The sequence below is a fragment of the Protopterus annectens genome, chromosome 7.part0 (assembly GCF_019279795.1).
Source record: "Protopterus annectens isolate FY-2018-M chromosome 7.part0, PAN1.0, whole genome shotgun sequence".
NCBI lineage: Eukaryota > Metazoa > Chordata > Ceratodontiformes > Protopteridae > Protopterus > Protopterus annectens.
The window spans coordinates 491,415,642-491,443,539 of NC_056739.1; the positions used below are offsets into that span (position 1 = coordinate 491,415,642).

The following is a 27,898-nucleotide window of genomic DNA, read 5'->3' on the forward strand; positions in this document are numbered from 1 at the left end:
ATGGAGAACATTGATGTCTGTGCGGTGACTGAAACCTGGTTCAAGGCTCCTGAGAGCACCCCAGCACTATCAGGTTTTACCTCATATCATGCTTTCCGGCCCCAAAACTTGGACCGAACCACAAAAGGAGGGGGAGTATCCATTTTCATCAAAGATACCCACACCTCCAGGTTAGTGGCAACGCACGAAGCGTCGAAGACTATCCAGATGCAACTAACCATAGGCAAAACTGCCTTACAGTTTGTAGCATGCTACAGACCACCCTCTCAAACTCAGGAACCCCACACAGCCTTCCTGAAGACACTGGAGAGTATGAATGTCTCTGCAAATACCATCATTTTGGGAGACTTCAACTACCCAAACATAGACTGGGAACATTACTCAAGCCCCAACACCCTAGCCCAAAGGTTCCTAGAATTCATAAACTCAAATGCAATGGAACAACTAGTCATCATTCCCACAAGAGGAGACAATATACTAGACCTGATCATCACAAACATGGGGACAAAATGCTCCACACCGGAAGTATATCCCTCTTTGGTAAGATCAGACCATAAATTAATCTCACTGGAAATCCACATCCCGCCCCACCCCCTGCACAAAAGACCACAGTGAAGAACTTCTCAAAAGCAAACTTCACACTTCTTAAGACTGAAGTGGTATCCTTCAAGGCCCCTGGGCCAGTGGAAACCACAACCCACACTGCTGAATCCTTTGCAAATGCCTTCTATGGGCACCTTCAAGAATGCATGGATCATGCAATCCCAAATAAAACCAAGACCCATTCCCCCAAAGGCAGGTGCCCGGTCTGGTGGACCCCAGCCATAAACAAACTTTACAACAGGAGGAGGAAGCTACTACATGACAGAGCAAAATCCCTAAAAGGGAAGGCGTCTCTGATCAGTACTAGCAAAAAACTACGATCACTCATAAAATCATCCAAGGCCAACTTTGAGAGAAAAATCGCAAAAGACACAAAAGACAATCACAAGGCCTTCTTTAGCTGTGTTAGAAACCTGGGTGGAAACTCTCAGATATGCTCAGAGTTAGTCCAAAATGACACAATATACACCGAACCCACTGACATTGCCAACATTCTGGCAGACAGGTTCAGTGCAAATTTCTCCTCCCCCTCCCCCCCAAAAGGAGAAATAACTATCCCAGCAGAGTGTAGCCTCCCTAACATCTCAGATGCCCAGGTGAGAGCCGCCCTCTCTAAAGCTAAAAACACAGCATCAATGGGACCGGATGGTGTCCCGGGCTGTGTGCTACATGAACTCCAAGAGGAACTAAACCCACACATAAGGCTGCTGTTTAATCTTAGCCTTACTACAGGATACTTACCCAAAGAGTGGCGTACGGCAACAGTGGTCCCACTTCACAAAGGCGGTGCTTCTACGGACCCTGGAAATTACGCCCCATAAGCTTGACGAGCCTGGTCTGCAAAGCTATGGAGAGGATCATTATGGAACTCATAAACAAAGACATTGGGGACCTACAGACATTGGATCCTACCCAATTTGGCTTTGTCAAGGGCAGATCCTGCCTTTTGAACTTGGTCGACTTTTTGAAACAGTCACTAAGGCCATTGATGAGGGTAAGGCAGTTCACACAGCCTACCTTGACCTTGCAAAAGCCTTTGACACAATACCCCACTCGGGCATCATAGACAAACTCACCAGCTTAAATGTAAACCCATATGTCACAAGATGGGTTGCAAACTGGCTCAAGGACAGAACCCACAGGGTCAGAGTTGCTGGAGCTATGTCAGACTCTAAGCCAGTCACAAGCGGTGTCCCACAGGGCTCAGTCCTGGGACCCCTCTTGTTCGGCATTTATTTTTCTGAGGTACAGGCAAACATAGGAGGATTGTGGCTGACAAAGTTCGCAGATGACTGCAAACTGGGTGCCATAATTGATACTCCAGCGGACACAAACATCCTTCAGAGAGGCCTCATAGAAACGGATAATTGGTGCCAGAGCCATGGCCTTAAGCTGAACGCCAAAAAGTGTATAGTCATACCCTTTGGGAAAAACAAGGTACCGACAAATTACCACATAGGCGGTAATCCATTAAGTACAGAAGAGGTAATCGGGGACCTAGGGACCCAGGTTGACAGTAACCTCTCATTTGACACTCACATTGCCAAAGTGGTTAGGAAGACCTTCTATATTGCCCACCTTATCATGAAGGGTTTCACATCTAGATCAAGAGAGGTCATTGTGCCCCTGTACTCTTCTCTTATCAGGCCAATGATTGAGGACAATGCCCCATTTGGGATGTATCTCACCCGACACCTGCAGCAGTTGGAAAGACCCCAAAAGTTCCTCACCAAGAGGATAAAGGGTCTTAAACATATGTCATATGCCGCCTGACTGAAAAAACTCCATCTCTATTCAGTCGCATACCGCCTACTCAGAGGTGATCTGTGCCTGACGTACAAGGCCATGTCCAATCCTGAATTAATGGACATGCTCCACCTCAGAAAATCCAAATCCATCAGAGCCACGAGAACAAGTGACTTAAACCTCAACACAGAAATAAATAGGCGTGCTGGAGGGACAGATTCATAACCCAGAGGCTCCCTACACTCTGGAACAGAATCCCAGTCCATGTTAGGCAGAGCCCCTCACTGACTCTATTCAAGAGAAATCTCGACGAATGGATGGGAGATCGTAGGTTTACCCCGGGGGTCATCTCTGTGTCACTACTAGACAGAGGCATAGTAAACTAAACCCTAAAAGGGCGTAGTATTCTCATCCTAAGGGGTGGTGTAAGCCACATACACTCTGGCTAGGCTTATAAATGCCTTAGGGCAGATAGCCTAGTACGAACCTATGAACCTATGAACCTATGGAACTTAAATGTATTCCACTTTTTTGGTATCCTTACAGTAAGAATAATTTAACGGGTAATCTTAACACTTTTGTTATCACTAACAGGAAGTAATATACTCTTAAGCACTGAACTATTTAAAAAAATCAACATTTCTAAATAAACAGCAAGAATAGCATAGTAATAAACAGTTAATGAATTATACCCAACTACAAAAAAAATAGAAAACTATTTTATTTAATTTGGGATTATTTATTTTTTCTTGAACTGAAAGTACAGATATGCTTTTGATGTTTTATTTCACTTTTCTTTTTATTTTCTGATAACTCACATGCCTTTTACTTTTAGAAAGTAATAAGGCATTTTGGGCATGATTTGCCATTTTCTTGTGCAGGTAAAATTCTTGAGGGTATTGCATCCATGGGATATGTTGGTAATGTAGTTGAAAGGAGATATTTCATCTCAGAGGCAGACTGCTAGTGTTTCACTGGTATGTTGGAATGCGTGGCGGGTGTGTTTGAGTGGATGTCCTGGATGTTATTGTGTTGTCTGTACTTGTAACAGGTATAGTCTACTCTGTTTAGTCAACTGCAATGTTTTGTTGCAGTAGTTAAAATTAGCAAGCTCATGAAACTGGTGGTAAGGAAATTTCTCCTTACTCCCAAGGCTGTACAGTCCTGGAGTTTTTTGCTTCTGTGTTAGTCATCATTATGCATTGCTGATGCAGTTTTTGTTCATGTGTATTTCATTGTAATAGGTTTCACTTATTAACCATACAGCTTATTGAAATGTATACAGATTCTGTTTTCATGAGTCTCATTACATGTGTTTGGATGTTCACATACATCTTTGTTACAAATTGCTTCAGTATTGGGGGCACACATTGTCTTTGTCAGACAACACTGATGGTGTAATAAGATGCAAAGCTGCTGTATTCATGGGAGAGATGTCCTAGAAAAACTGTATATTAGGAATTACTGATCCATTGCATTTCTGTCAAGATGTTTTCCTTCTGACATTTTCCTTCTCAGCTAGTTTGATGTCCATCTGTTCTTTTGGAATATTCAACATTTCAGAGAAAGTTACCAGCATGATTAATGTGAAATCAAAGTCTTCCTGCACCTTGTTAATTGTAGATGAAGTGAATAGACTTAGAGGAATTGAATGTATGGAATTGTATTTGGGCTGATAAGGGTATCAGAACAATTATTAACATGTCCATTGATGTTAACTGGCTGCTGTATTATCTTACTGATGTGGTTTATTTATACTTCCTTCTCCTTCCTGAAGAATCCTGATATTGTTTTAGTGCACTACCTCAACGTGCCAGCCATTGAAGACTGTGGAAAGATCTGTGGGCCAATCCTTTGTTCCATCAACAGTGACAGAAAAGAATGGCTGAAATGGTCAAAAGAGGACCTCGTCAACCAACTTAAACCTATGTGTGAGTCAAAGAAACAAAAGTTATTTTACGTGCAGTAACTCACTAACACACACAATAGCAAAGGGTTCTGAATAATGTGAGGTGTTTATTAAACATATATCCGAAGCTGTTAAGTACATTGTGTATGTAATATATGGTTGTCATCAAGAGGAGCCATCTGTATAAAAATGCACTTATTGTTCCCTTCTCCCTATGATGATTTTTTTTTATCTCTGACCTCAGTCACATGTCATTCCCAATCACTATTACTTATACTTTGGCCTTGATGAAACATTCATATGACATTCTCTTAGGCAACTGGAACATGGATGATGTATATTGTGAGTGTGTGTGTGTATGTGTGTGTGTGTGTGTGTGTGTGTGTGTGTGTGTGTGTGTCTCTGTCTGATATTTTCTGTTGTGTACTACCCAAGAAATGTTTATTCAAGGTATGTAATACAGTATTATATTTCATTCCAGATGTTGTAGATTCAGGTTAATGTTCAATATCTGTATTTAGTTGAAATGCATAATCTTTTGTAGCCTGTAATGAAAATGGACAAGTGGACCAGCTCTTGGACATAATTAATGAGTATAGGTGGTGAGGAAGGGTATCTGTAGGGCATATAAAGACCTCCTCATGGATGCAAAGTCAGACAAGCCCCCAGGACACCCTTGGGATCCACTGGATCCATGACCAGCCCTAGCAGTATTGAGGGGTTAGGAGATAAGCTGAAAGATCCAGCATGAATGTGGGCTAGGACAGTTAAATTATGTCCCAAGGAGGACCAAAAAATATTTAAAAAATGGAAAGGGTCAATTTAAAAGCCATGTATCTTGAGGTATGTTGCAAGATGTCTTCATACCGAATGACTAGGAAAATGTTTAGAAAATGTCTGCAATGTGAAGCACAGTTAAATAAACATGGATGCAAAATATATGGCATAAACATTTGTTAGACGGCAGAAATGACATTCAAGAAAAAAAAAGGATATATAAGAAAAATATAACATGTATAATTTTTTTATAATTTAAAAAGAAATTGCAAAGTGACTCTAAAAGAAGGGTTAATGGATCTCAAGGATCCAGTTCTCAAAGTAACAAATTTTGACTATCCTTTCCAAGCCCCATTTCCCCTCCTCACTCTGGCCTATTTCAGAAAATTGCAGGAAAGCTCTCCATTTCCATTCTTGTATTGGAATCTATTACAACAGGTTACTGGCTACAATATTTCATAGAGAATGCTTACAGTCTCTAGTGGATGTCCTTCCCTACACTATAAGGAATTCTGCAGATTCTCAAAGATTATTTTAAGCTGATTTCCCCAATTTTCAGACTTGCTTCTTCAATGGATCATTGAACCAGTTCCTGTCGATGAGTTATGCAAGACTTTTTGTGGTACCCAGGTAAATCGGCTGCTCGAGATCATTTCCAGATCTTGGTAGACTAAACACCTTCATGGAAATTCCTAACCCTTCAAACCTTATTTCTTCTTCTCTCTCACAAACTCTTTTAGTCACTCTAGAATTAAAGGATGCTTAATCTCCATGTCCCCATTCATGTTAATCACATATCTTTTTTTAAGATTTTATGCTAATTTTCAGGTCAGACAGTCTCTTATGGGAGTAGTGCATATTACACCACCAAAAAAGCCGTGGCTCCTCCACGGAATTTAAATTATGTGTTAGGAAAGTTAATTGAAGGTCCCTTTGAACTAGCAGTCAGCCCTTCTTTTAAATTCTTAACCTGGAAAACTATTTTGTTGATAGCCTTAACTGCTGCTAAAAGATTCTCTTAATTACAGACTCTTATGTGTATTCAGCTTTTTTGTTTGGTATTTCACAAGGACAAAACAAGTCTGAGAATCAAACCTTTCTTTGTGCCATAAGTGGTCTAGGAATTTACCCTTAAACATGCTTATTTAACTCCCTTTCTTCTGCCCTAACCTACAAAATATCGGAAAAGTAAATCTTCACTGTGTAGATGTACACAGACAAGTCAGATTTTATCTGGCCAGAACAAAAAACACTTCATGAAAACATATCAACCTTTTGTCTCGTATGAAAAGAAAACAAAAGGTAACAGCTTGCTTGCAAACAGACTATTTCTACATGGTGCTCTCTTTCTATTCAGTTTTTTTTTATTCTTGTCATGACGAGGATCTTCCAGAAATGTAAAGGCTACTCAACTAGGGCAGCTGCTACTTCTAGACCATTTTTGAAAGCTGTGGACACTAGGGTCATCTTAGAAACAGCTACTTGTTTCTCTGTCACATATTTACCAAGCATTATAAATTGGATGTTTCCTCCGAGCCAGAAGTGGATTTGCCAGAGCTGTTCTGCAGGGCATCCTGGATTCCCATTCATGTCCTCCTGCCATAATGTTTAAAGCTTTGGGTATCTCCCCATTTGTAAGGAATACTGCAGCAGTATTCATATGAAGAACATAGTATAGTTGTTTGGGTAACATACCCTAATGATTGATGTATGAATAGATCACTGCTGCAGTGGATGTACCCCACCTTTTCTTGTCACTTTCTGTGGCCAGGGTGTGGTATCCTTTCCCATGTATTTATTTATTTATTTATGTATTACCCTATTGTCTTTGCTAAAACTTGACTTACAGCTGTTTGCTTAAGCCTTCTACACTGGGGGCAAGAAAGCTCATAGTTTTGTTGTGTCCATGTGTCCCCTTTATACAAGCATGTCTCATCATGCTAAGGGTAGACAAATGGGGTACAAGGAAGGAGCCTGAGCTTTGTTAACTAGCCAGAGGTACAGATATTGTTACAGATAAGTCACATTTGTGAGGAATACTGCAGTAGTACTGGTATGATAAGTTTCTACACAGCTGTGCTTGCTGCTGCACAAAAATTAGAGCTATGATGAAAACCTTGGCTGTAGGTGATTGGCACAGCTGAGGTTAAATCCCGACCCCATGTGCAAAAGAATTAAAAGGGGTTTTGGATGGATGGAGAGGAAACTGTATACGTAATGCATGAATACAGTAATGAGAATTGCTGGTGTGATCTTTTTTCATTCTTATGAATGTATGAGAATTAATGTTACAAATTAACAATGTGATGAATAAATAAAATTATTTATAAAACAGCATAATGAGCAGAAATTTAGCACAGCACTCATGATGAAAACTGAGTATAATGCAAAATGTCAGACTGTGGTAGTAAACTAAATCCACTAGTGTCTGTCTTAGGCTAGATTTCTGTCGCCCTTTTTTCAGCTACATAGCAATCCACTAGTGTCTGTCTTAGAAAGGCTAGATTTCTGTGACCCTTTTTTCAACTACATAACGTACATAACACAATCATTCTACCCTCAGAGCTTCCAGTGCAATACACCTCTGAATTCTGACCCCTTAGCAGACATCTAAACTGAAGCCCCTGGCACTTGTCTTTAAAAGGCTAAATGTCTGTCCTTTAATATTTCATTGTGAAACATTTCAGTTAAAAAGAACAAGATGCTCAACTAAAAGCACACCTAAGACTGTAATTATATAGTCTGAGCTTGCAGTGCAGCACACCTCTGAATCTGACTCCACAGCTTTAGCCGCTTGCAAAACACTGCATTCTAGTCACAACATGTTATAACTGAAAAAAATATCTATGTTATTTTCTGGTAAAATGTGTAAAGTATTATAATTCATTATTATGTCTTGCATACTGAGAAGTTTAGAACAGCAACATCCGCGGTGGTGAAGCGGTAGCGTTGTTGCCTCACAGCAAGAGGTTCTCCCGTTCGATTCTAGGCTGGAGTGCGGGCAGTGCCTTCTGTGTGTAGTCTGCATGTCCTCCCCACGGTTGGGTGGGCATTCAAAAGACATGCGTAAATGGGCGTGTCTTCGTTGAAGGTTGAATGTCAAGCTGGCACCTCATCGTTCGTGAAAATCTACTGCCAATCATTAGCGGACCGGAGTTCCGCTGTGGCGACCCCTCACCGGGAAAAGCCGAAAGACAACAATAACAACTCCCATTTTAGAGTATAATGGAAAATGTCAAACTAGAGCAGTGAATACCATTAAAAATACTCATGTAGTGCCTGTCTGTAAAAGACCATATTTCAGTTCCCCCCTTTGAGATTAAAAAGCAGTAACAGTAGGATCACCATCTACCAAATCTACATAAGACTCCTGTTTTACTATTATCAGTTTCAGTGCAACACTGTGACGATTTTGACCTAATACATGAGCTACCAACACTTTTGTCATATTAGCAATGGCATTCTGCAAATTATTTTTTTTTATTTGGAAAATAGAGGATCTGATGTAATGGCAACACAGGTGAGAAAGATTCTAGCCAGTTTTTGTGCTCCACTGCTCTGCATTCTGAACAGAAGTACAGCTCAGCACTTCTAGTGGAAACTGGGTATAATAAATGTTATTAAACTATGTCAGTGAACCCTCTAAACATACTGTTGTAGTGCCTATCCCTAAAAGACCATATCACTGTTCGACTTTGAGATTCAAAGGGATTGACAACAGGATGATCAGTTACAGAAACTACCTAAGATTCCTGATTTTCAGTGCAGCACTGTGCTTAATTTGACCCAAGCATTAGTTACTAAGTTCTTCTTTTGAAAAATATAGTGTGTACTTCTGATGCAATGACACCTTCATGTAGAAGTTTATGTTGACACCATTGTAAATAGTTTTTTTTATTTTAATTTATTGTTGTGAAGCTTTTTTCATTATAATTTCAGTCTTCTTTTAAAATTGTTTCTTGTTTTAAACTGTTATATGTTTTAAAATTAAAATAAGAATGCCATTCTGTCTCTAAAGATGTGGCTGCATCTCACTCCTGATTTACAATTTAGCATTGTGCCTTTGTTCGTAGATGGAGTCTAGCCCCCCCATCCCCCCTCCAATATAGTATTTTCCTTCTGTTGTAATGTGGTCTTAGTACTCATATATTCTGGACACTAGTTTCACCCAGCCTTGTAAACAGTGATTGAACTGCCCCAGGTGGAGAATTAGTATAGTGTCAGATTGTGGCAACAAAAGCATTCTGAAATGCTGTGTTTCTTAGCTACGTGTAAGAGGCATTATGTCAGTTCTTGTAAGATAGTTTACAGTAAGTAATGAGAGACTTGTGTGGAAAATTAACAAGTATTGTACCATTGCCACATAATTGTCACATTGCTCTTTGACAAATACTGCCTAAAACAAGCCATATCTGTAATTATTCAGAAGTGATCCCTGCAACTGCATTTTATTTTCTTAGGTTATCACCCACCAAATGTTGCCATATTCTTTTCACTTCTAATGTCTCAGTATGAAGAAAATGGAAAGCATAATGGCCATAGCAATGCATATCAAGTTGCTGCTGTTAGACACATGCACTCCCCCTCAAAGAAAAAGGTATATTATTCTTATTAGAGGGTAGTCGTGTAACTACCCTGTGCATTCAAATACAGCATACCTCCTTACCTCTACCCAAGAAGCTAGCTAACTTTGGGTTTATTCTGTGATATTTGATTGTGAGGAGAGTAAAAGAAATAATGACTAAAACAATGTAATCTGATGTTGTTAATCTTCATTCATTCCTCATTGATGGGTGACAGTTCCGTCCTCAGAACCGAGTCGGCCTTATAACAAGTTCTTGCCAGCCAAAAAACTCTTGAGCTAAGCTTTACCCATAGTGCCCCTCTCCCTGTTACCTCAGATCTCGTTTGCCACATAGATATCAAGACGTGTCAAGCCAGCTGTCAGCTATGTACTATAAAATTTATTATTCTTAAAACCTTTTCCACAGTTTTTCTGTGTATTACTTCTGTAATTTCCTTCCCTCATTAGTCACTAAACTTTTACCCCTATCGAGTGCTTTTTCTTGCTTTCCTAACCAATTTGGTAATCTCAGTACCATCGTTGGTATAGGCCTTCCCTCTCTCTACCTTATTTCCCCTTATCCCTGGAGGTAGTCTAATCTTTCCTTTCTTCCCTTAAAAAGAAAAAAAGCTCTTCTATTTTTTCCTATTCTGTCGATATATAGAGTTTGTACTTGTGCCTTTACAGGTTTGTAGTGAATTTTTGCTGTAAGTTGTTCCCACCATGTCTGAATAGAAAGGGACAACAGGTTTCAAACAATGCAATCAATGCGGTCGCAAATTGCCTAATTCGGACAGTCATCCATCATGTGTCTACTGCCTGGGTGTTCTGCACCTCTTTACCCAACCACCATGCGAAATTTGTAAAGGGTTCAGTTCTCGTACCCTAAACGAGAGGAAGAATAAGCTGATATTAAAAGGCCTTTTAAAAACACCTTTTTCAGACCCTGTTTCTGAGTCGGAGGGCTCAACCCCTCCAAAGAAAACACAAAAGAAGTCACTCGGCTCCTTCTTCACCACATACTAGTGATAAAAAGTTTTCCGAACCAACACCAAAAGTTCTTAAATTGGCACCATTGACTTCAGCACCGGGGCCTCAACCACCCTCCATGGTGCCGTCCTCACTTCCAAGACCACGATCATCCACTTCTGTACAGTCTTCAGTGACACTGCCTCTGGCACCAGCCACGGTACCGATAATATCCACCGTACCGACCATGTCTTTATCTTCTGTCTCAGTCCCATCCTATTTGGCACCAACAATAGTACACCCAACACCGGTCACTTCCTCCTTCCCTATACATCTTAGTGGTCCAGAGACCATGGTGCCGATAGGAGAAACTGTTTCTCAGACCTGATAATCCCCCTACGGCAGATCCATTCTTTGGGCAACAAAATAGGCTTTCTTGGAACGGCCTGATTCTCCATCGGGGATATCAACCCGCTCCTCCAGGAACCTCTCGGAATTGGATATGGTGCGACTTGTAGGTCAGCAACTGACGGCCAGAGGGATTTTAACACCTTCCAAAACTCCCCTCCCAACTGGAGTTGGGAGTTTTTCTCCGTGGACTCCTGCATATTCTCCTCCTTTGACCTCCTTACAGGTATCGAAGCACCTGATACCAATGCTTATTTCGGTTCCCACTTCCTCAGTTCCACTGGTGGACCTGACTGTGGTTCTGGAGCTGACCCTTTGGTCATCAGCTCATTCGGAGCTGAGCTATCCTTGGGATCGTGACTGGGCTGCTAGCACCATGACCCCTAGTACGGTGCTGATGTTTTTTGTACGGCACCATGTACTACTGTTCCGGGAGTCTTGTCAGCACCAAGTCCTCTTGAGGCTCCTTCCTTGGGAGTGGGTTCATCAGAGCAGTTCTGGAGCCAACCCTTTGGTCATCAGCTCATTCGGAGCTGAGCCATCCTTGGGATCGTGACTGGGCTGCCAGCACCATGACCCCTAGTATGGTGCTGATTTTTTCTACGGCACCATGTACTACGGTTCCGGGAGTCTTGCCAGCACCAAGTCCTCTTGAGGCTCCTTCCTTGGGAGTGGGTTCATCAGAGCGGTGTGTGACACTGGTTCCGAGGTTGTCCTTCTCAATTCCAGGCTCCCATCCCTCTTCAGGTGGACAGCTTTCCAAGTGATGGAGAGGGCCCTTGCCTCTGTAGGCAAACCATCAGCGTCTGAGTACCATATATATCCTCCCTCTGAACCGCAGTTGACACAGTCCACCACATCGGGACATCGAGTGTAAAATCCTCAAGATACCCTACTGCAGGGCACCCTCTCTTCAGAGTCCTCTTCAAAAGCCCCCATTGAAGAGGTAGCACGTAAGAGCTCATGCATTTGGAAGCACATGGACTCCCCTGAAGAGTCTGTCACCAAAGATACGGACTACGATGAAGGGGAGGGATCCCATGGTCACCCCCCTGAGGATGTCTCCTTCGGAGATATACTGATAATCTTAAAACAGTGGGGAATGCTGTAAGCCCACCAACCCCTCTTCTGAGGAGTTTGTATTCTTGCAGGCTTTTCGTGCTCGACCCTCTACTTCTTGGGTGACCCCGCCTGCAGATGAACTAGTCCAACTCGTCGTGCAGCATGCATGGAAGAGTCCAGATACCGTTGAACCAATCCCCCAGAGACCAGACAAAATTCTGTCCCTGCTGGAAGAAAGTCCACACTGGTCCAAAGGTCTACCGGTAGACGGTATAGTGGTGGCGGCAGCCACTAAGAAAGAGCTCTCTGAGGAGAGCCATACTGTCCACCCCACAAACAGAGAGTCTCAGGTGATGGACAGGTTAGGGACGCGAGTGTATGCCTCATTGACCTTTGCCATTCAGTCCTTGAATTACTTGGTGCACTTTACCAGGCTCCAGAGCGACCTAATCTCAGAACTCTCCTGAACCTTAGCAGGAGCAGTTTCTGACGATTTACGTGACAAAGTTGCCTCACAGCTTGCAACCCTGGAATCTATATCCAACTCGTCTATGCGGTTAATCTTTCACACTACCAAAGGGGTGGCTAGAGCTGTGGGTTCAGGCATTGTCATGAAACGTCACACCTAGATGCGCCTTTGTGACTTTGTGGACCCTTTTAAATTTTCCTTTTTAACGCTCCAGTGGCAGCGTCTTCCCTCTCTGGCCTGAACGTGAAAGACACATTAGCCAGGTGTGAAAAGGACGGCAAGACCCTGTCTGCCATGGGCGTAAGTTTTTCCATCCCCCCAATGATCCTACTCTAGGAATCAGAGGAGTGGAAAGATGTGGCACAAGAAATCCCAGGGTCCTTTCCATGACACACGTGGTGAGTTTTCCCCCTGGGGCAGAGGGGGTAACTCATTGGGAAGACGCCCCTACAGAGGCAGAGGTGGTCCGCGTAACTGGGGTCCAGAGATTCTTTCTCTGGGCAGCACTAGCAGTGCTTCTGAAGAGCGGCCCGATTGCTTTCCTCTGGAAGCAATTAGGGGACATTTCTCTCTGCACCACCCTGCCTGGCAAACAATAACCACAGATTCCTGGGTGCAGAATGTAATAGCCAGAGGTTATCACATACCCTTCAATATTGGCCCAAAGCCATTAAGGCACATTCCCGACATTCCACACAGTCAAAGGAAAGCAGCAGCTCAAGAAATACGAAAGCTGTCTCAAAAAAGAGTCATCCAAGCAGTCCCACCCGACCAAATAGGATCCGGATTTTACTCAAGGTTCTTTTAGTGCCAAAAAAGACAGGGGACTGGAGACCGATCTTGGATCTCAGCATTCTGAGCAAATTTGTCAACCAAACAAAATTCTGGATGTTCACAGTTCAGTCTATCCTACCCTTCCTGGAGAAAGATGATTGGATGTACTCAGTAGATTTTCAGGATGCGTATTACCACATAAAAATGGACAAATGCTCCAGAAGCTTTGTTTGCTTCCAGCTGGGAGCCAATCATTACCAATTCTGGGCACTTCTCTTTGGACTCTCTATGGCCCCCAGAGTGTTCACCAAATGAGTGTTCACCAAATGTAACAGCTCACTTGAAACTGCAAGGATTCCGAGTGTTTCCATACTTAGATGATTGGCTCCTTACTGCCCCCACCAAGCTTCTACTGGATACAGCCTTAAATTACACTCTCAAACTAGCAAAATACCTTGGAATCACAATAAACAGGGAGAAATGCAAGTTGATTCCTTCTCAAATCTTGGAATTCATAGGAGCAACTTTCAATACTCAATCTTACCTAGTCTCCTTTCCAGATCACAGATTAGAAAGACTGAGGTTCCAACTCTGGGTGATACTCTCACAAGACAAAGTTCCAGCTCTGGCTGTCCTTCATCTTCTAGGATCAATGGCAGCATCAATTACAATAGTTCCCCTGGTGAGACTACACATGAGACTTCTACAATGGCTCCTACTAACACAGTTGTCCCCTTCGCATCATCCTATGTCTTTTTAGAGCTGCATAACAAACCGATGCAAACAAGATTTAACTTGGTGGATGAAGCCAAAAAAAGACCTATGGAGTCGCTCTTTCTCCCCATCTCAGCCCAAGGCCATATTGACCACTGACACTTCCCTGATAGGGTGAGGGGGGCACTTCCAGGGAAAGACAGTCCAAGGCACTTGGTCCCCACTGGATGCCAATCTGCATATCAGTGTTCTAGAACTGAGGGCGGTGCTTCTAGTGTTGCAAGTCTTTCAGTCTTCCCTCCCTTCAGGGACAATTGCTATCTAGTCAGACAATATGTCGGTGGTCTGGTATGTCAACAAACAAGGTGGAACCAAGTCCTACCCGTTGTGTTGAGAGGCCATGAGAATTTGGCAATGGGTGACACCTTCCAACCGCTTTCTGATAGCAATGCACATTCCAGGGAATCCCAACGTGATTGCAGACAAACTGAGCAGATGCATCCTCCTGCCTCATGAGTGGTCCCTCAATTCAACCATAATGGTGAAGATTTTCAGCTGCTGGGGCCAGCCTTGCTGTGACCTATTTGCCTCTCCAGCAAATCACAAATGCAGCTGCTAGTTTGCCCTGATTCCCCCAAAGGGGGAGTCCCCAAGGGACACTGTAATATAAGATTGGCCCATGGGACTTCTTTATGCTTTCCCTCCCCTTCCCCTGATCCCACAATTTCTAAAGGAGGCTCTTCGGCTGAGAAACAGAGTAATCCTCATTGCACCCTACTGGCACCAACAAGTTTGGTTTCCCTTCCTTTGGCCTCACCTAGTACATCAACCGTGGATTCCGGATCCAACTCCGGAAATAATCTCGCACCCACAGGGACTGATACATTCAAACATATCCAATCTCAAGCTGACAGCTTGGTTTCTCCACTTCCAGTAATTGCCAGGCAGAATAACCTTACCTCCCTGGTACGTAATATTCTTCTGGCTTCACACAAACCATCCACCAGGAAAATCTATCTTAGCAAATGGAAGAGATTCCTTATTTGTTCCTGACAGAAAGAACTAGACCCTTGCACAGCCCCTGTTAGTGCGGTATTGGATTATTTGTCAAGCCTTCTTCATTCAGGAGCGGCAGCCTCCACCACTCAAGCACATTTGGCTGCTATCTCAAACTGCCACAATGGATTCCAAGACTCATCCTTAATTTCCCATCTTCTCTGTAAAACCTTCTTGAAAGGGGTCTCGCACATCAGACCACCCTTCAAAGAACCGATCGAACCTTGGAGTTTAACACTAGTACTGCAATCCCTAACATGATCACCTTTTGGACTTGCTGCAACTTGCGATATAAAGTTCTTATCCTGGAAATCCCTATTTTTAATAGCCATCACCTCAACCAGATGCATATCCAAACTTCAGGCCTTATGCATAAAATGCCCTTACACAGTCTTTCATAAGGACAGAGTATCACTCTCAACTAACCCTTCCTTTCTGCCCAAAGTTATTTTGGAATTAACTATTAATCAGACAGTTGACCTACCAGTCTTTTTTCCAAACTTCTCAAATAAAGGAGAATACTGCCTTCATGTACTGGATGTACATAGACAATTGCGATTTTACCTTGACTGAACTAAACCAGTACGTAAATCTGACCAGTTGTTTCCTATTCAGGGCCAAAATTGGGAAACTCTGTTTCTAAGGTAACTTTATCTAAGTTGTTGAGAAATTGTATATACTTTTGTCTATCAACATAATAAAATTCCTCTACCGAACAAGGTCAAAGCACACTCAACCACATCAGTGGCGACTTCTGTTGCTTTTCATTGAGGGGCTTCAGTGGATGATATCTGTGCAGCTGCAACTTGGGCTAGCCCTCATACCTTTATCACTCATTACAAATTGGATTTGGTTTCCAGGGGAGAGGGAGAGCATCCTTTGGTCCAATTGTACTCAGGAACATCCTTCCATAGGGCCTCCCAGGACATAAAGTAGGTAGGGACTCTGTCCCATCAGTAAGGAATGAATGAAGATAAACAACGTCAGATAAAGAAGGTATGTTCTTACCATAAAGTTCCATCTGTGTTGTTTATCTTCATTTATGCATTCAGTACATCCCCCCCCTTCCCCCTCAAAGAGGATCCTGGAGGTTTGGATTTGGTCCATATCCCACATTAGGGGACCTGCTCAGAAAAAGCCTCTGTTTTCTTTATCACAGGCAAACTCAATCTGAAGAAAACAGGGAGATGGCACTATGGGTAAAGCAGAGCTCGAGAGTTTTTTGGCTGGCACGAGCTGGTTATAAGGCTGACTTGGTTCCGAGGACGGAACCGACACCCATCAGTAATGAATGAATGAAGATAAACAACACAGATGGAACATTATGGTAAGAACATAACTTCTTTTTCAGCCTAGTGCTGTCAGACAATGTACATACCCCTTCTCTCAAACAAGCTGCATCAGTAATTATTTTGCAAGAATCCTGTACATGCCCTGTGCTTTATGTACAGCCTACCCCCATACTTGATGTCCACTTTATGTGCACATTTTAATGTGTGATTTGTGAAGAAAATGAAAAAGCATCATAGCCTCAGTAATGAATTTCATCTTGCTCATAGAGTCATACTGTCCATAGGTAATCCAGGTAAAATAACTGCCATGTATTTTCACGCATACCCTGTCACCATATGATAGCCACTTTGTTTGTACCCCTCTGATGTTAGGTTATATTGAAAATCAAAGCACAAATGATCACAGAAATGTGTTCAGCTTGTAGCTGTCAGAAACTATTCAGTGTTCCAACCCCTCACTAAGCCATGACAATGATCACTTTTTTGTGATCACCCTTTTCTTCTTTGCTTTCATCCACAGTATGCCTACCAAACACATAGCCACCACCAAACGTGGTGTAAAGAGTGGCCACAGTAATGTATTGCATCGTGGTTCTGTAAGGCACACTATCATGATCACATTACAAAAATGAAAAAAGGAATAGGAGGCATTTTGATGTGAAGAGTGTATGCTATTATCGGTGCTTTTATGTTAAAATCAGCTGTGTACCATTTGATAAAAAAATGATTAGGACAGATTATACTATGTACCTCCACCAGTGGTACATTAACATTGAAGATGGTATTCTCCTCTCCTACAGTTCAGGTGTTAATATGATCAAGTCACAGCGTATCTGCTTCTTTCCCACTTAGTAAATCCTCACTTTTCTTGAATTACTGTTGTCTTGCTTGGCAAATCTGTGACATGTCAGTATGGACAAGTATAATAAATGTTGCTGAATGTACTGCATTCAACTCACTTCACTCACACAGACACTACCCCACCTGTACCCTTTAAGTTAACTGTGATCATATGGTCATATGATAGTTTAGTGAAAGCATACAGAATATCACTCATCCCACCCCAAATCATTCATTTATTCTGAGATACCTGCTTTGTCCACCTTAGTGTTTCCTGGGAGCCAGATCCTATCACAGCACTCATTGGTAGGAAATACAACTTCTTAAAACACAAACACACACACACACACACACACACACACACACACACACACACACACACACACACACACACACACACACACACACACTCACTCACACACTCATTTTTAATGACAAAGTGAACTGTGTGAACTGTTTTGTTAATTCTACTAAAGTGTTTGTCTTGTAATAAAAACATAAAGACCCAATTTGACTTTCTTTTAATTGCTGCTGGGTTAATGCTGAAAACTGAGTCATCACCTGTTACATCAGTAATGCTGCCAGGGTTAAAGGTCCAGAAGCAAACCAGTTCATGTTGTGTAACACCCAATATTTAATTATCTGTTGGTGAAAACATATTAGAAAAACAAAACACAAAAGAAATAAAACCCAAATGTTTTACTGTAGTAAATGGTTTCTGAAGTCCATTGAAGTAATTCAGACTGTTGCAGTCTTAAGCAGAAATATGCGGTACTGAATAATCCATTATTTCAATTAGCAAAGTTTCAGCATCAGTTTGACACGGCTGTGTAGTTCTGTGGCTGACATGGAAGTGTGTTGCTATAATTCATTCATGTGTTAATGGGCTGGAGGTCTCTAATGACTTTGTTTCATGTGCTTTTCTTCTTCTTCTTCTTCTGTGCTGAACTTCAGTTTTTCTAACTTAAATTATACTCATTATGACAAGGGGTGCAGAGTGTGAACATCATTTTATTCAGATTTAATATTTTTTTCTTCACCATTCGCAGTTTACCAAATTCAGTGTAATATCACCTCTTTTTTGTAGTTTATGGGATCAAGTGGACATGTACTAATGGAAACGGAGGTACAGAATTTTCCATTGAGCACCTAGTCCAGCAGATCCTTGAAAGTCATCATTCAAAGCCTCAGCCTCGGACCCATGCCTGCTTGTGCAATAGCAGCCTTGGTAAGTTTGGTTAGAATTGCCACTGAGATGTTAAGTTTGTTTGTGAGATTGCTTGCATTTTTGGAAGTAACAGTACATATAAAAAGAGTGCTAATTGTGTAAATGCTTTGAGTAACTGGTGTGGTAGCAGTGCCTTGTGCAGAAAGTCTTTGTGGAGTTTTATGCTTGGAAGATAGTTTTTTTTCCTTCAGTTACTTGCATTTTGTAACTTTGCAAAATGTAGCTCAAGAATGACATGAGAATGACCAAACACGTTAGCATGATGAGCACTTTAAATGCAACATGTTCTGGATTTTTACAGCGAGCAGACATATTCTGAAAATGCTTGCATTACATTCCTTCATTGTGAGTGTCTCTGCATTTGAGCTTAGATGAAAACTGGTTCTTCAAGATATTTTCAAAGCCATATATGACATTGTGTTTTATGCTTTTTGACCCCTGCATACCTTCAGCCATACTGCCCATCCCCAGCCTCACCACTCTGTAAGGGGATACCCATTGCATAATTATAACCAGTCCCTGATGTAACTATGTGATAGGTGGACCACCCCATTTCCTCAAAAAAAAACCCTATAAGACATTTCCATGCAAAGACTTGGAGAGAGAGAGTCCTGGATGGTGGTCAGCAGGAGCTATATGCTGTCATCTCCTCAGGTGACATGCTAGGCTGCTGTGCTTGTATAGCAGTGTGCATTTACATTTCTGCCAATCTTGTACGAGTATTGCAACATTGTTTCCCACTTGCAGATGTTGCAGCTAGGCTCCTTTTTTCCACCAGGATTTTTTCTCAAAATTCTTTTTTCCGCATCTTCCTATTCCTGTAGCTAGCTGTACTGGCTTTCAAGCTTGTTTATTAACTGCATAATCAGTGGTATTACAGACATTTTAACTCTGGAATAGTTGTTTGGCTTTCTCTTACACCATTTTGGAGATGTTTGCTTCAGAGCTTTTTTTTTCTGGGAGTTTTGCAGTTCCTTGAAAACCACGTGGAATTTTGTATCACTTTGACTTATATGAGAGATGTTTAAGCTGGGAGTTTGAAAGTCATAGTGTAACTGTGTGTAGGGTTTAATTTATATCTCAGGTGCATTGCAGTATTTCTGCTGCATTTGTGGTTGGACTTGTCACCAGTAGTGGCACAGGGTATAATGGGGAGAATTTATAAACATCTTTATTAAATTATCACTTAAAACCAAAGGCATGTATATATTAATAGAAAAGAAATCAAACAATATTAACATTTTTTTCCATTTACTTACACTATACACTGCATGCTTTCTTTATTTATAACTTACTTTTAATCTTCCATTTCTTATATATTCTTTACAGCATTCATTACTTCAATACAGTTGGTTCAGATTTTGATTTCCATTTTGTAGAAATTGCTTTTTTGGCAGCTAACAGAATTAAACTTAATAAGGCCTTATTATATTTAGACAATTCAGATCGGTGTCCTAGCTTAAAATAATAATTTTCTTAGTTATAACTATTTGCTCCACCAATATTTCCAACAGAGTACTCTGTAGGGAATTTGTAAAATATGCCAACTCATTTCATTCCCTAAAAAACATGACCCCAGTTACATCTTACTTTCCTGTCGCACCTCCAGTATTTGCTATCTCACTTGGGAACAATTCTGTGAAGTCTGCTTATGCTATAAAAATACCTATACCAACACTTCCAAGCAACAATCCTAAACTTTCTGGACTTTGTTTCATACTTGGGAGCCATACATAGGCCCTCCCATTGTTACTTTGTAAATTGCTTTTCTAGTTTCTTTTCCCAATCTTTTCTAACCTCCTCTGATTGAGTCTTATAGTTAAGATGCAGTGTTTTATATACCCTGCTAATTATGCCCTTTTCAATAGCTTATGTTCTAGATTTGTCTAAAAACTTTTCCAGAGCAGGTCTTGCACTTAGGACTTCACTATCCCTGTATCATTTCCTATAATCTGATATTAATCCCCGATAGGGAAGGCAGTCTATAACCTGCAGCCCAAACTTCTTTTTGGCCTTATCTCACTTATCCCTCTCTAATTATTTACTCCAAATATTTTGGTTCCTTTGCCAGTTTTCACCATTAAATTCCAGCCCCTACTTGCCTATTTTCTGTACCCTCTGCTTGCATTCATCCCTACTGGTAAAATTTCCCTTCTCTGTTACAATTTTGACTTAGTTCTTAGAATACTTTATGCAACTTTATGAATAAAATATTCTGTATGGTGGCATTTATTCTCCTTAAAGTGTTTTGTGATGATTTAGTACTGCATTTTGGGATTTGGTGAGTCACAATGTAGTTTACACAAGTGTATATGTATAAAATAAACCAGGTGCTCCAAGGGACCAGAACTTGTATCCACAAAGCATTTATTATCTTACAGCTTAAAAAGAAAGATCAATAAAAATATAAGTTGCCTAAATGCAAGTTGGCAAAAGACAAGTTGATGCAATGTACATAAGAACATCTAATTGTTTGTTGCTTTTTTAGTATGGCTTCTGCAAGCACAGCATGTATATATGTACATTATTTTTACTTATTTTATTTATGATGTTTTATTTATAACCATTTATTACAAATATCTGTTCAAGGTGAATGCTAGCTGAAAATGTAGCTTTAAATGCAGGACTTGGCTTCATGACTTGTTTTCAATTATGGGTGGGGTTTTGGTTACAAAAGCCTAGCTGCTCTAAATGCAGTGGATGTTCATCGTGCATACAGCTGCAGTAATCACAGATGGGTTCTCTGCCGTCAGGCGGTCCCTCGGTCGGCCGAATTCCAAAGTCTTGGTCCGGCGTCGGTTGTTGTCGCTTTCTCTTCTGACATCAGTGAGGCCAGAGTATATAAGACACAGCCGACGCCATGTTCTTCAGTCTTTTTTGCCGCGCGGTGCCCGAAGCAGAAGCAGTTCGCAAGTGCCGGTCGGCCAGCTCCTGAATTACGAATATTTTGGAAACCGAAGTCTTCATTAAAGCTAAGTACCCCGTTGGGGAAAATTTTCTTGCCTCAGACCGATGTCAGAAAAAGTTAATAATTGTATTTCTTGTGGGAAGCAAATACCGCATAAGGATTTCCATTCCCTCTCCATACCTTGTTTGGGCCCAGACCACGACGTCTCGGGCTGTCGCTTTTGCGCTACCTTCAATAAACGCACTATTAAGCGTCGGGCAGAGTTCGCCCAGCACTACTTTGGTAAAGCTTTTGATTATAAAATGTCGTCGGACACTCCGACTACCGTTTTATCCAAAAAACGCAAGGAAAAGGACCGACACGCGAGGCCAGCGGTCTCCGCCGACACCATGCCAAAACAGGCTACACGTGGTCCGGTTCTCAGCGAGACGCCTTTGCAGTCCCTGACTACCGACGACACTCCTTTGGCGGTGTCCTCTGTACCCGAGACCGCTGGGTCCTCGGCCCTTTCCCAGACTACAACCGAAGCCCCAGCTAATGTTGAGCCTACTAATGTGGACAGGTCCACCTCCACCCATGGTGTATTTAGGCCCTCATCTTCTTTTTCAATTAAGGCCTTTACTAAATCCAAAGCAGCCAGGCATCCCACGAGGCCTGTTGCACAGGGCCCATCTCCAGGTCCCATGCCTAAAAACCAGATGCTTAAAATGGCTGAGGATTTAATTACTCTTATCAGAGGTTCTCAACCCCCTCCAGACAAGAGACCCAGAGTGGAGGAAGATTCTCCCTCTTCTGATCAGGGATCCATTTTATCAGAACATTCTGATGCAGAGGAACACTCTTACTCTCCTTTTGAGGATTCGGACGCAGAACAGTCCATTCCGTCTGTATCCCCCCCCCTGAGGATTTTTCCTTTGGGGAAACCTTACACACCTTGAGGGAATACTTCCATTGGGAAGGCCAAGACTTTTCAGATTCCAAGAAAAGACTTAGGGAATTTCTTTTGTTACCTCAACACAGACCTCTGGCTATACCCCCTGTTTTGGACATACTGGATGATGTCTATTCGGAGGCTTGTCTTAACCCGGATTCTCTGCCTCCTGCACCAGTCAAACCTGATAGGTATTACAGAGTACCCAGCTCTCACCAATTTCTCTTCAAAAACCATAATGCTGACCCTGAAACCATTTCACAAGGCCCCAAGGGATTGAAGGCCTCCACTGCCAAGAACCCACTTCCTGCAGAAAGGGAATCAAGATCTTTAGAAAGGTGGGGTAAAAAGGTATATACCTCGGCCACCCTAGCCATGAGGGCTTTAAATTGTCAGTTTCATATGCTTAAATATCAACAGTTCCTGTTATCACAATTAAGGAACAAAATGTCTCAACCTGAACAACCAGATTTAAAGGAGTTACAGGATATGATGCATAGTGCAGAACAAGTGGGTAAACACACCTTACAATGTGGTTATGATGCCCTAGAGGCCTCAAGTAGAGCGGCGGCTACAGGATCAGTCATTCGCAGACATGCCTGGCTTAGGGAACAAAATTTACCTGATCATGTGAAAGCTAAACTTCTAGATGCTCCTTTACAAAAGGATGTGCTGTTTAATACTAATGCTGAGGAGATACTACGGAAAATGGAAGAAAAAGCCAAATCTATGCAAACTGTCAAAGCCTTCTTACAGGTTCAACCACCACGTTTTAGCAGAAATTGGCCTTCAAAAAACTGGTCCTTTCCAACCACTGACAAGCCCCAAAGAGGTAGATACAGATGCACAAGGGGCAGAGGGCAATCACAAGGATCATATAGAGGCCGACAATGGCAAACTCCAGCGCCAAGAGGTGGTGAAGACAGTACACAACAATACAGGAAGCAAAACCAATGACTCCCTCATCTCCATGCCAAGCATGTCTCAGCTGGCAGCACCTTTGGGAGGGAAACTAGCATTATTTGCAAGCAATTGGCATATTGTCACAACAGACAAATGGATCCTGGACATTATAAACAGAGGCTACAAATTTCAATTTCACACTCTTCCAAAAATGAGAGGCATGCCAAACCTGCCACAAAATCAAGGGGCAGAGGCACAACTGCAAATTTCAAAGCTCATAAACATGAGAGCTATTCAAGAGGTACCTACTCACCAACAAGGTCAAGGGTTTTATTCAAGACTTTTTCTGGTACCAAGGAAAGGAACCGATTGGAGAACCATTTTGGACTTATCCATCCTAAACACATTTCTACTCGTACCAAAATTCAAGATGCTCACATTACAGCAGCTTCTTCCCATGCTGGGCAAGGAGTTTTGGCTGGTAACATTGGACCTCAAGGAGGCATACCTGCATGTCCCAATCAGACAAAGCTGCAGAAGATACCTCAGATTTCTTGCAGGTTCAATCCACTATCAATTCTCTGCATTGCCCTTTGTGAATACTCTGGGCGCAGTAGATAAGCCAAAGTGCCTGGCATCAGTAATTGCCTACTGCAGACTTCAAGGGATACAAATTTACCCTTATCTGGACGACTGCCTGATCCAAGCGGACAGCAAGACCATACTTCTGGAACATCTGGCATATGTGACACAGTTACTGCTTTCTCTGGGATATACAATCAACAGAGAGAAATCAAGGCTAACACCATCTCAGAAAATAACTTTCCTGGGTGCCAACTTGGACACAAACACCCAGATGGCCTACCTAACGCCAGAAAAACAGGGGCAACTATCTCAGTACTTCAAAATACTAGCAAAAAGTACCAGGATTACTGCAAGGAAAATCCTGCAGGCTCTGGGATTCATGGCATCTTGCATTCTTTTAACCCCATTTGCAAAGTTGCATATGAGGAAACTTCAATGGTACCTAAAAAACCTATGGTCTCAACACAGTCACAGTTTGGAAACAATAATACCAATAATTCCATGTTTGCAAAAGGAATTTCTATGGTGGGCCCAAGCATGTCAAGCAAACACAGGCCTCCCTTTCTGCAAGCCTCAAGCAAAGCAAGTCATTACCACAGATGCCTCAGACTACGCCTGGGGGGCTCACATGACGGACAGGTGCATTCAGGGCAAATGGTCCCAAAAAGAGAAGCACCTTCACATCAATCAAAAAGAAATGCTAGCAGTAATAAATGCAATTACAGCTTTCAAGGACTTCCTGCATCCAGGACAATTACTGATAAGAACAGACAACACCACGGTAATGTGGTACATAAACAAACAAGGAGGAACACATTCATACCCCTTGTGCAGACTAGCCATGACTCTTTGGAACTTGGCTCTGGAAAGACAAATCGAACTTCAAGCACAGTACTTGCCAGGATTGGAAAACACACTGGCAGACAATCTAAGCAGAAAAATGACAGATCCACACGAATGGAAGTTACATCCTCAGGTGTTTGCAGAAATAATCCAAGCATGGGGGAGGCCAGACATAGATCTTTTTGCCTCCCACAGGAATCATCAATTGGAAAAGTTTTGTTCAAAGGCCTTTCACCCAAAGGCCTGGAGAGTGGACGCCCTTTCATTCAGTTGGAAAGCATGGACAGTTTACGCTTTCCCACCTCTGCCTCTTCTGCCCAAGGTGCTTTTGAAAGCAAGAACAGACAAACCGAAGATGATACTGATTGCTCCAGATTGGCCAAGGCAACACTGGTACCCACTCCTGAGGAGCCTAACACATACTCCTCCATGGCCCCTGCCTCTAATGCCTCTTCTGCTGACTCAGCACAGCTACAAAACTCTTCACAGTCAGCTGAAAACACTCAATCTCGCTGCATGGAAAATTCCTTAACACCACAACAGACCCTACTCTCCAAGGAGGTGCAGGATGTCATTTTGGAAGCCAGAAGGCCATCTGCTAGAAAAGCTTACTCCGCAAAATGGAAGCGGTTTCACTCTTGGAATGAGAAAAGAGGCCAGGACCCTAGAAAACTGAACTTGCCTCAGGTATTACAGTACCTAGCGGAGCTGCTGAACAGTGGACTTTCATTTTCTTCCATAAAAATCCATGCCTCAGCCATTTCTGCAGAATTTAACACGGATCCTCCTTTATTTTCTCACCCACTCTTACGACAGTTCCTCAGAGGGGCTAAGAATATCAGACCACCAAGGAAGCAACCGATACCAGCCTGGGATCTTAATTACATACTAGAAAAATTAACATTGCCTCCTTTTGAACCAGCTGCCTCAATAGATTTGCAATATTTGTCCTGGAAAACAGCCTTCCTTCTGGCCATCACTTCAGCTCGTAGGGTTTCTGAACTACAGGCCCTCATGGCAGTGCAGCCCTTTCTCATTTTCCATCAGGACAGGGTTTCCCTTCGTACCAACCCATCATTTATGCCTAAAGTGGTATCCAGGGTAGCTTTAAATCAAGCCATACACCTACCTACCTTTTACCCCAATCCTCAAAACAAAGGGGAAAGGCTGCTACACTCCTTAGACATCCATAGGCAGCTACGTTATTATTTGGACAGAACAAAGGCCTTCAGGAAATCAGAACAACTCTTTGTGTCCTATGCTGTAGGGGCTCAAGGGAAGCCAGTTACAAAACAGACTATTTCAAAGTGGATAGGCCACTGCATACGGTTTTGTTACTCCTATCATGGGAAATCTGTTCCTACAGGTATCAGATCACACTCCACCAGGGCCACAGCTACCTCTACAGCCTTCCTCAGAGGAGTTCCTACCAAAGATATTTTGAAGGCGGCCACTTGGAGTTCTGTACATACCTTCACAAAACACTAGCACCTGCCTTTATATTCCAGAACAAGAGCAGGCTTTGCCACTGCTGTTTTGCAGGGCATTCTGGCTCAACCCAGTTCCTCCTAGTACCTACCGACCCTGTACATAGCTTTGGGACTCTACCCATCTGTGATTACTGCAGCTGTATGCACGATGAACATAGTACAGTTTTGTACCTACCATAAATGTAGATGTTCGAGTGCTAATACAGCTGCACTACAGGTTTCCCTCCCTCCTTCCCCACTTGGTAAAGACATGGGGCCTAACAACCTCTTCATACTACCTGACTGGGTTATCCTGCTATGTTTTATTTGCTTGCTACCACTTACTTTGGATTATATTGCATTGCTTGTATATATATACATATAAGCATAGTTTATGTATTGCCTTCCTTCTGGGGGCACCTGACATCTGGGGCAAGAAAGACTGAAGAACATGGCGTCGGCTGTGTCTTATATACTCTGGCCTCACTGACATCAGAAGAGAAAGCGACAACAACCGACGCCGGACCAAGACTTTGGAATTCGGCCGACCGAGGGACCGCCTGACGGCAGAGAACCCATCTGTGATTACTGCAGCTGTATTAGCACTCGAACATCTACATTTATGGTAGGTACAAAACTGTACTTTCTGGTGATGTCTTTTACTTGTAAGACGAAAGCACTAAACCTGTTTGATTTTTTACAACAGCAGTTTGTTTTTAAACGTTTTTAAATTGTAAGACAATAAACACTTTGCTCAAATCAGGTAATCCTAAGCCTCCTTGTTCTATTGGGAAGATCAGCTTATCCCACCTAAATCTTGCCATCTTTCCCTCTCAGATAAATTCCTTCATCTGTTTATTAATTATTGTCCAGAACTTCTCTGGTTGATAAAGTACGCTTGACTTGTAAATATTACTAAAGGAACTAAAAACATTTTCATTGATTGTATCTTACTATCCACATCCATAAAGAAGAGCTTCCATTTTCACAGGTTTTGTATTATTTTTTGTTTAGTCTCTTCTCAAATATACTTAGCTGCTGTAACAGAATCCATTTTAATTAGTACTACTTAATACTTCATCTTATCTTGTCCCCATGAATATGGCATTGCTGAACAAAGTCATAATTTTATCTTCATTAAATTTCTATCCCAAAAAGTCTTGAAACTGTCTCATAATGTTCCACAACACCAAGATTTTTTTTCTGGATTTATCAAGTATAAAATAATATAATTTGAAAGTAAAACCAACTTTTCTTTAATATCCTTGAATTTCTGAGTCCATATTTTCTTTGGCATTGGCACTGAATATAAAACAACTGACAAAAGTGAAAGCAGACCCCCTTGTCTTGTTCCTTTTTTCAAACACAACTTACCAGAGGAACCCTCTCACTTTAACTATTGCCTCCAATCCTTCATATAGCCCCCCAATTAACTTTATTATTTTATCAGGGGAATGCAAATACTTCTATTGCCCTACTCATAAAATCCCAGATAACTTTGTCAAATGGTTTCCCTGCATCAAACAGCAGTATTTTCTTACATTTTCCTACGCTGTGGATCATCATTGTTCTGATAATGTTGTCAGATGTTTATTTTCTCTCTACAAATCCACATTGCTCCATACCTATCAATTTTGGCAACACCTTTGCTATTCTTTTAGTTAATTGGGGAAAAAATTGAGACACTTTCAGACCTTACTTAATGGGTGTGCAGTGTTTAAAATAGCTATTTAATTAAGATAATGTAGTAGCATAATTCTACAATACTGAAGTGTATATTGGAGAGACTGTTAGATCTGTAAATATCAGATGTTACATTCACCTTTATAGACTCCTACTGAAAAACTG

General features: G+C 41.9%; 1 protein-coding gene across 5 annotated transcripts in view; it reads left to right on the forward strand.

Moving 5' to 3' along the window:
- CAMTA2 (calmodulin binding transcription activator 2) overlaps positions 1-27,898 on the forward strand; it is a 2,181,461-nt gene that overhangs the window by 1,176,121 nt on the left and 977,442 nt on the right. For all 5 annotated transcript variants that reach the window (XM_044077091.1, XM_044077090.1, XM_044077092.1 and 2 more), the window contains 2 exons: positions 4,127-4,280; positions 18,271-18,411. In XM_044077091.1, the coding sequence (XP_043933026.1) occupies positions 4,127-4,280; positions 18,271-18,411 (295 nt within the window). The remainder of the gene's footprint in view (positions 1-4,126; positions 4,281-18,270; positions 18,412-27,898) is intronic.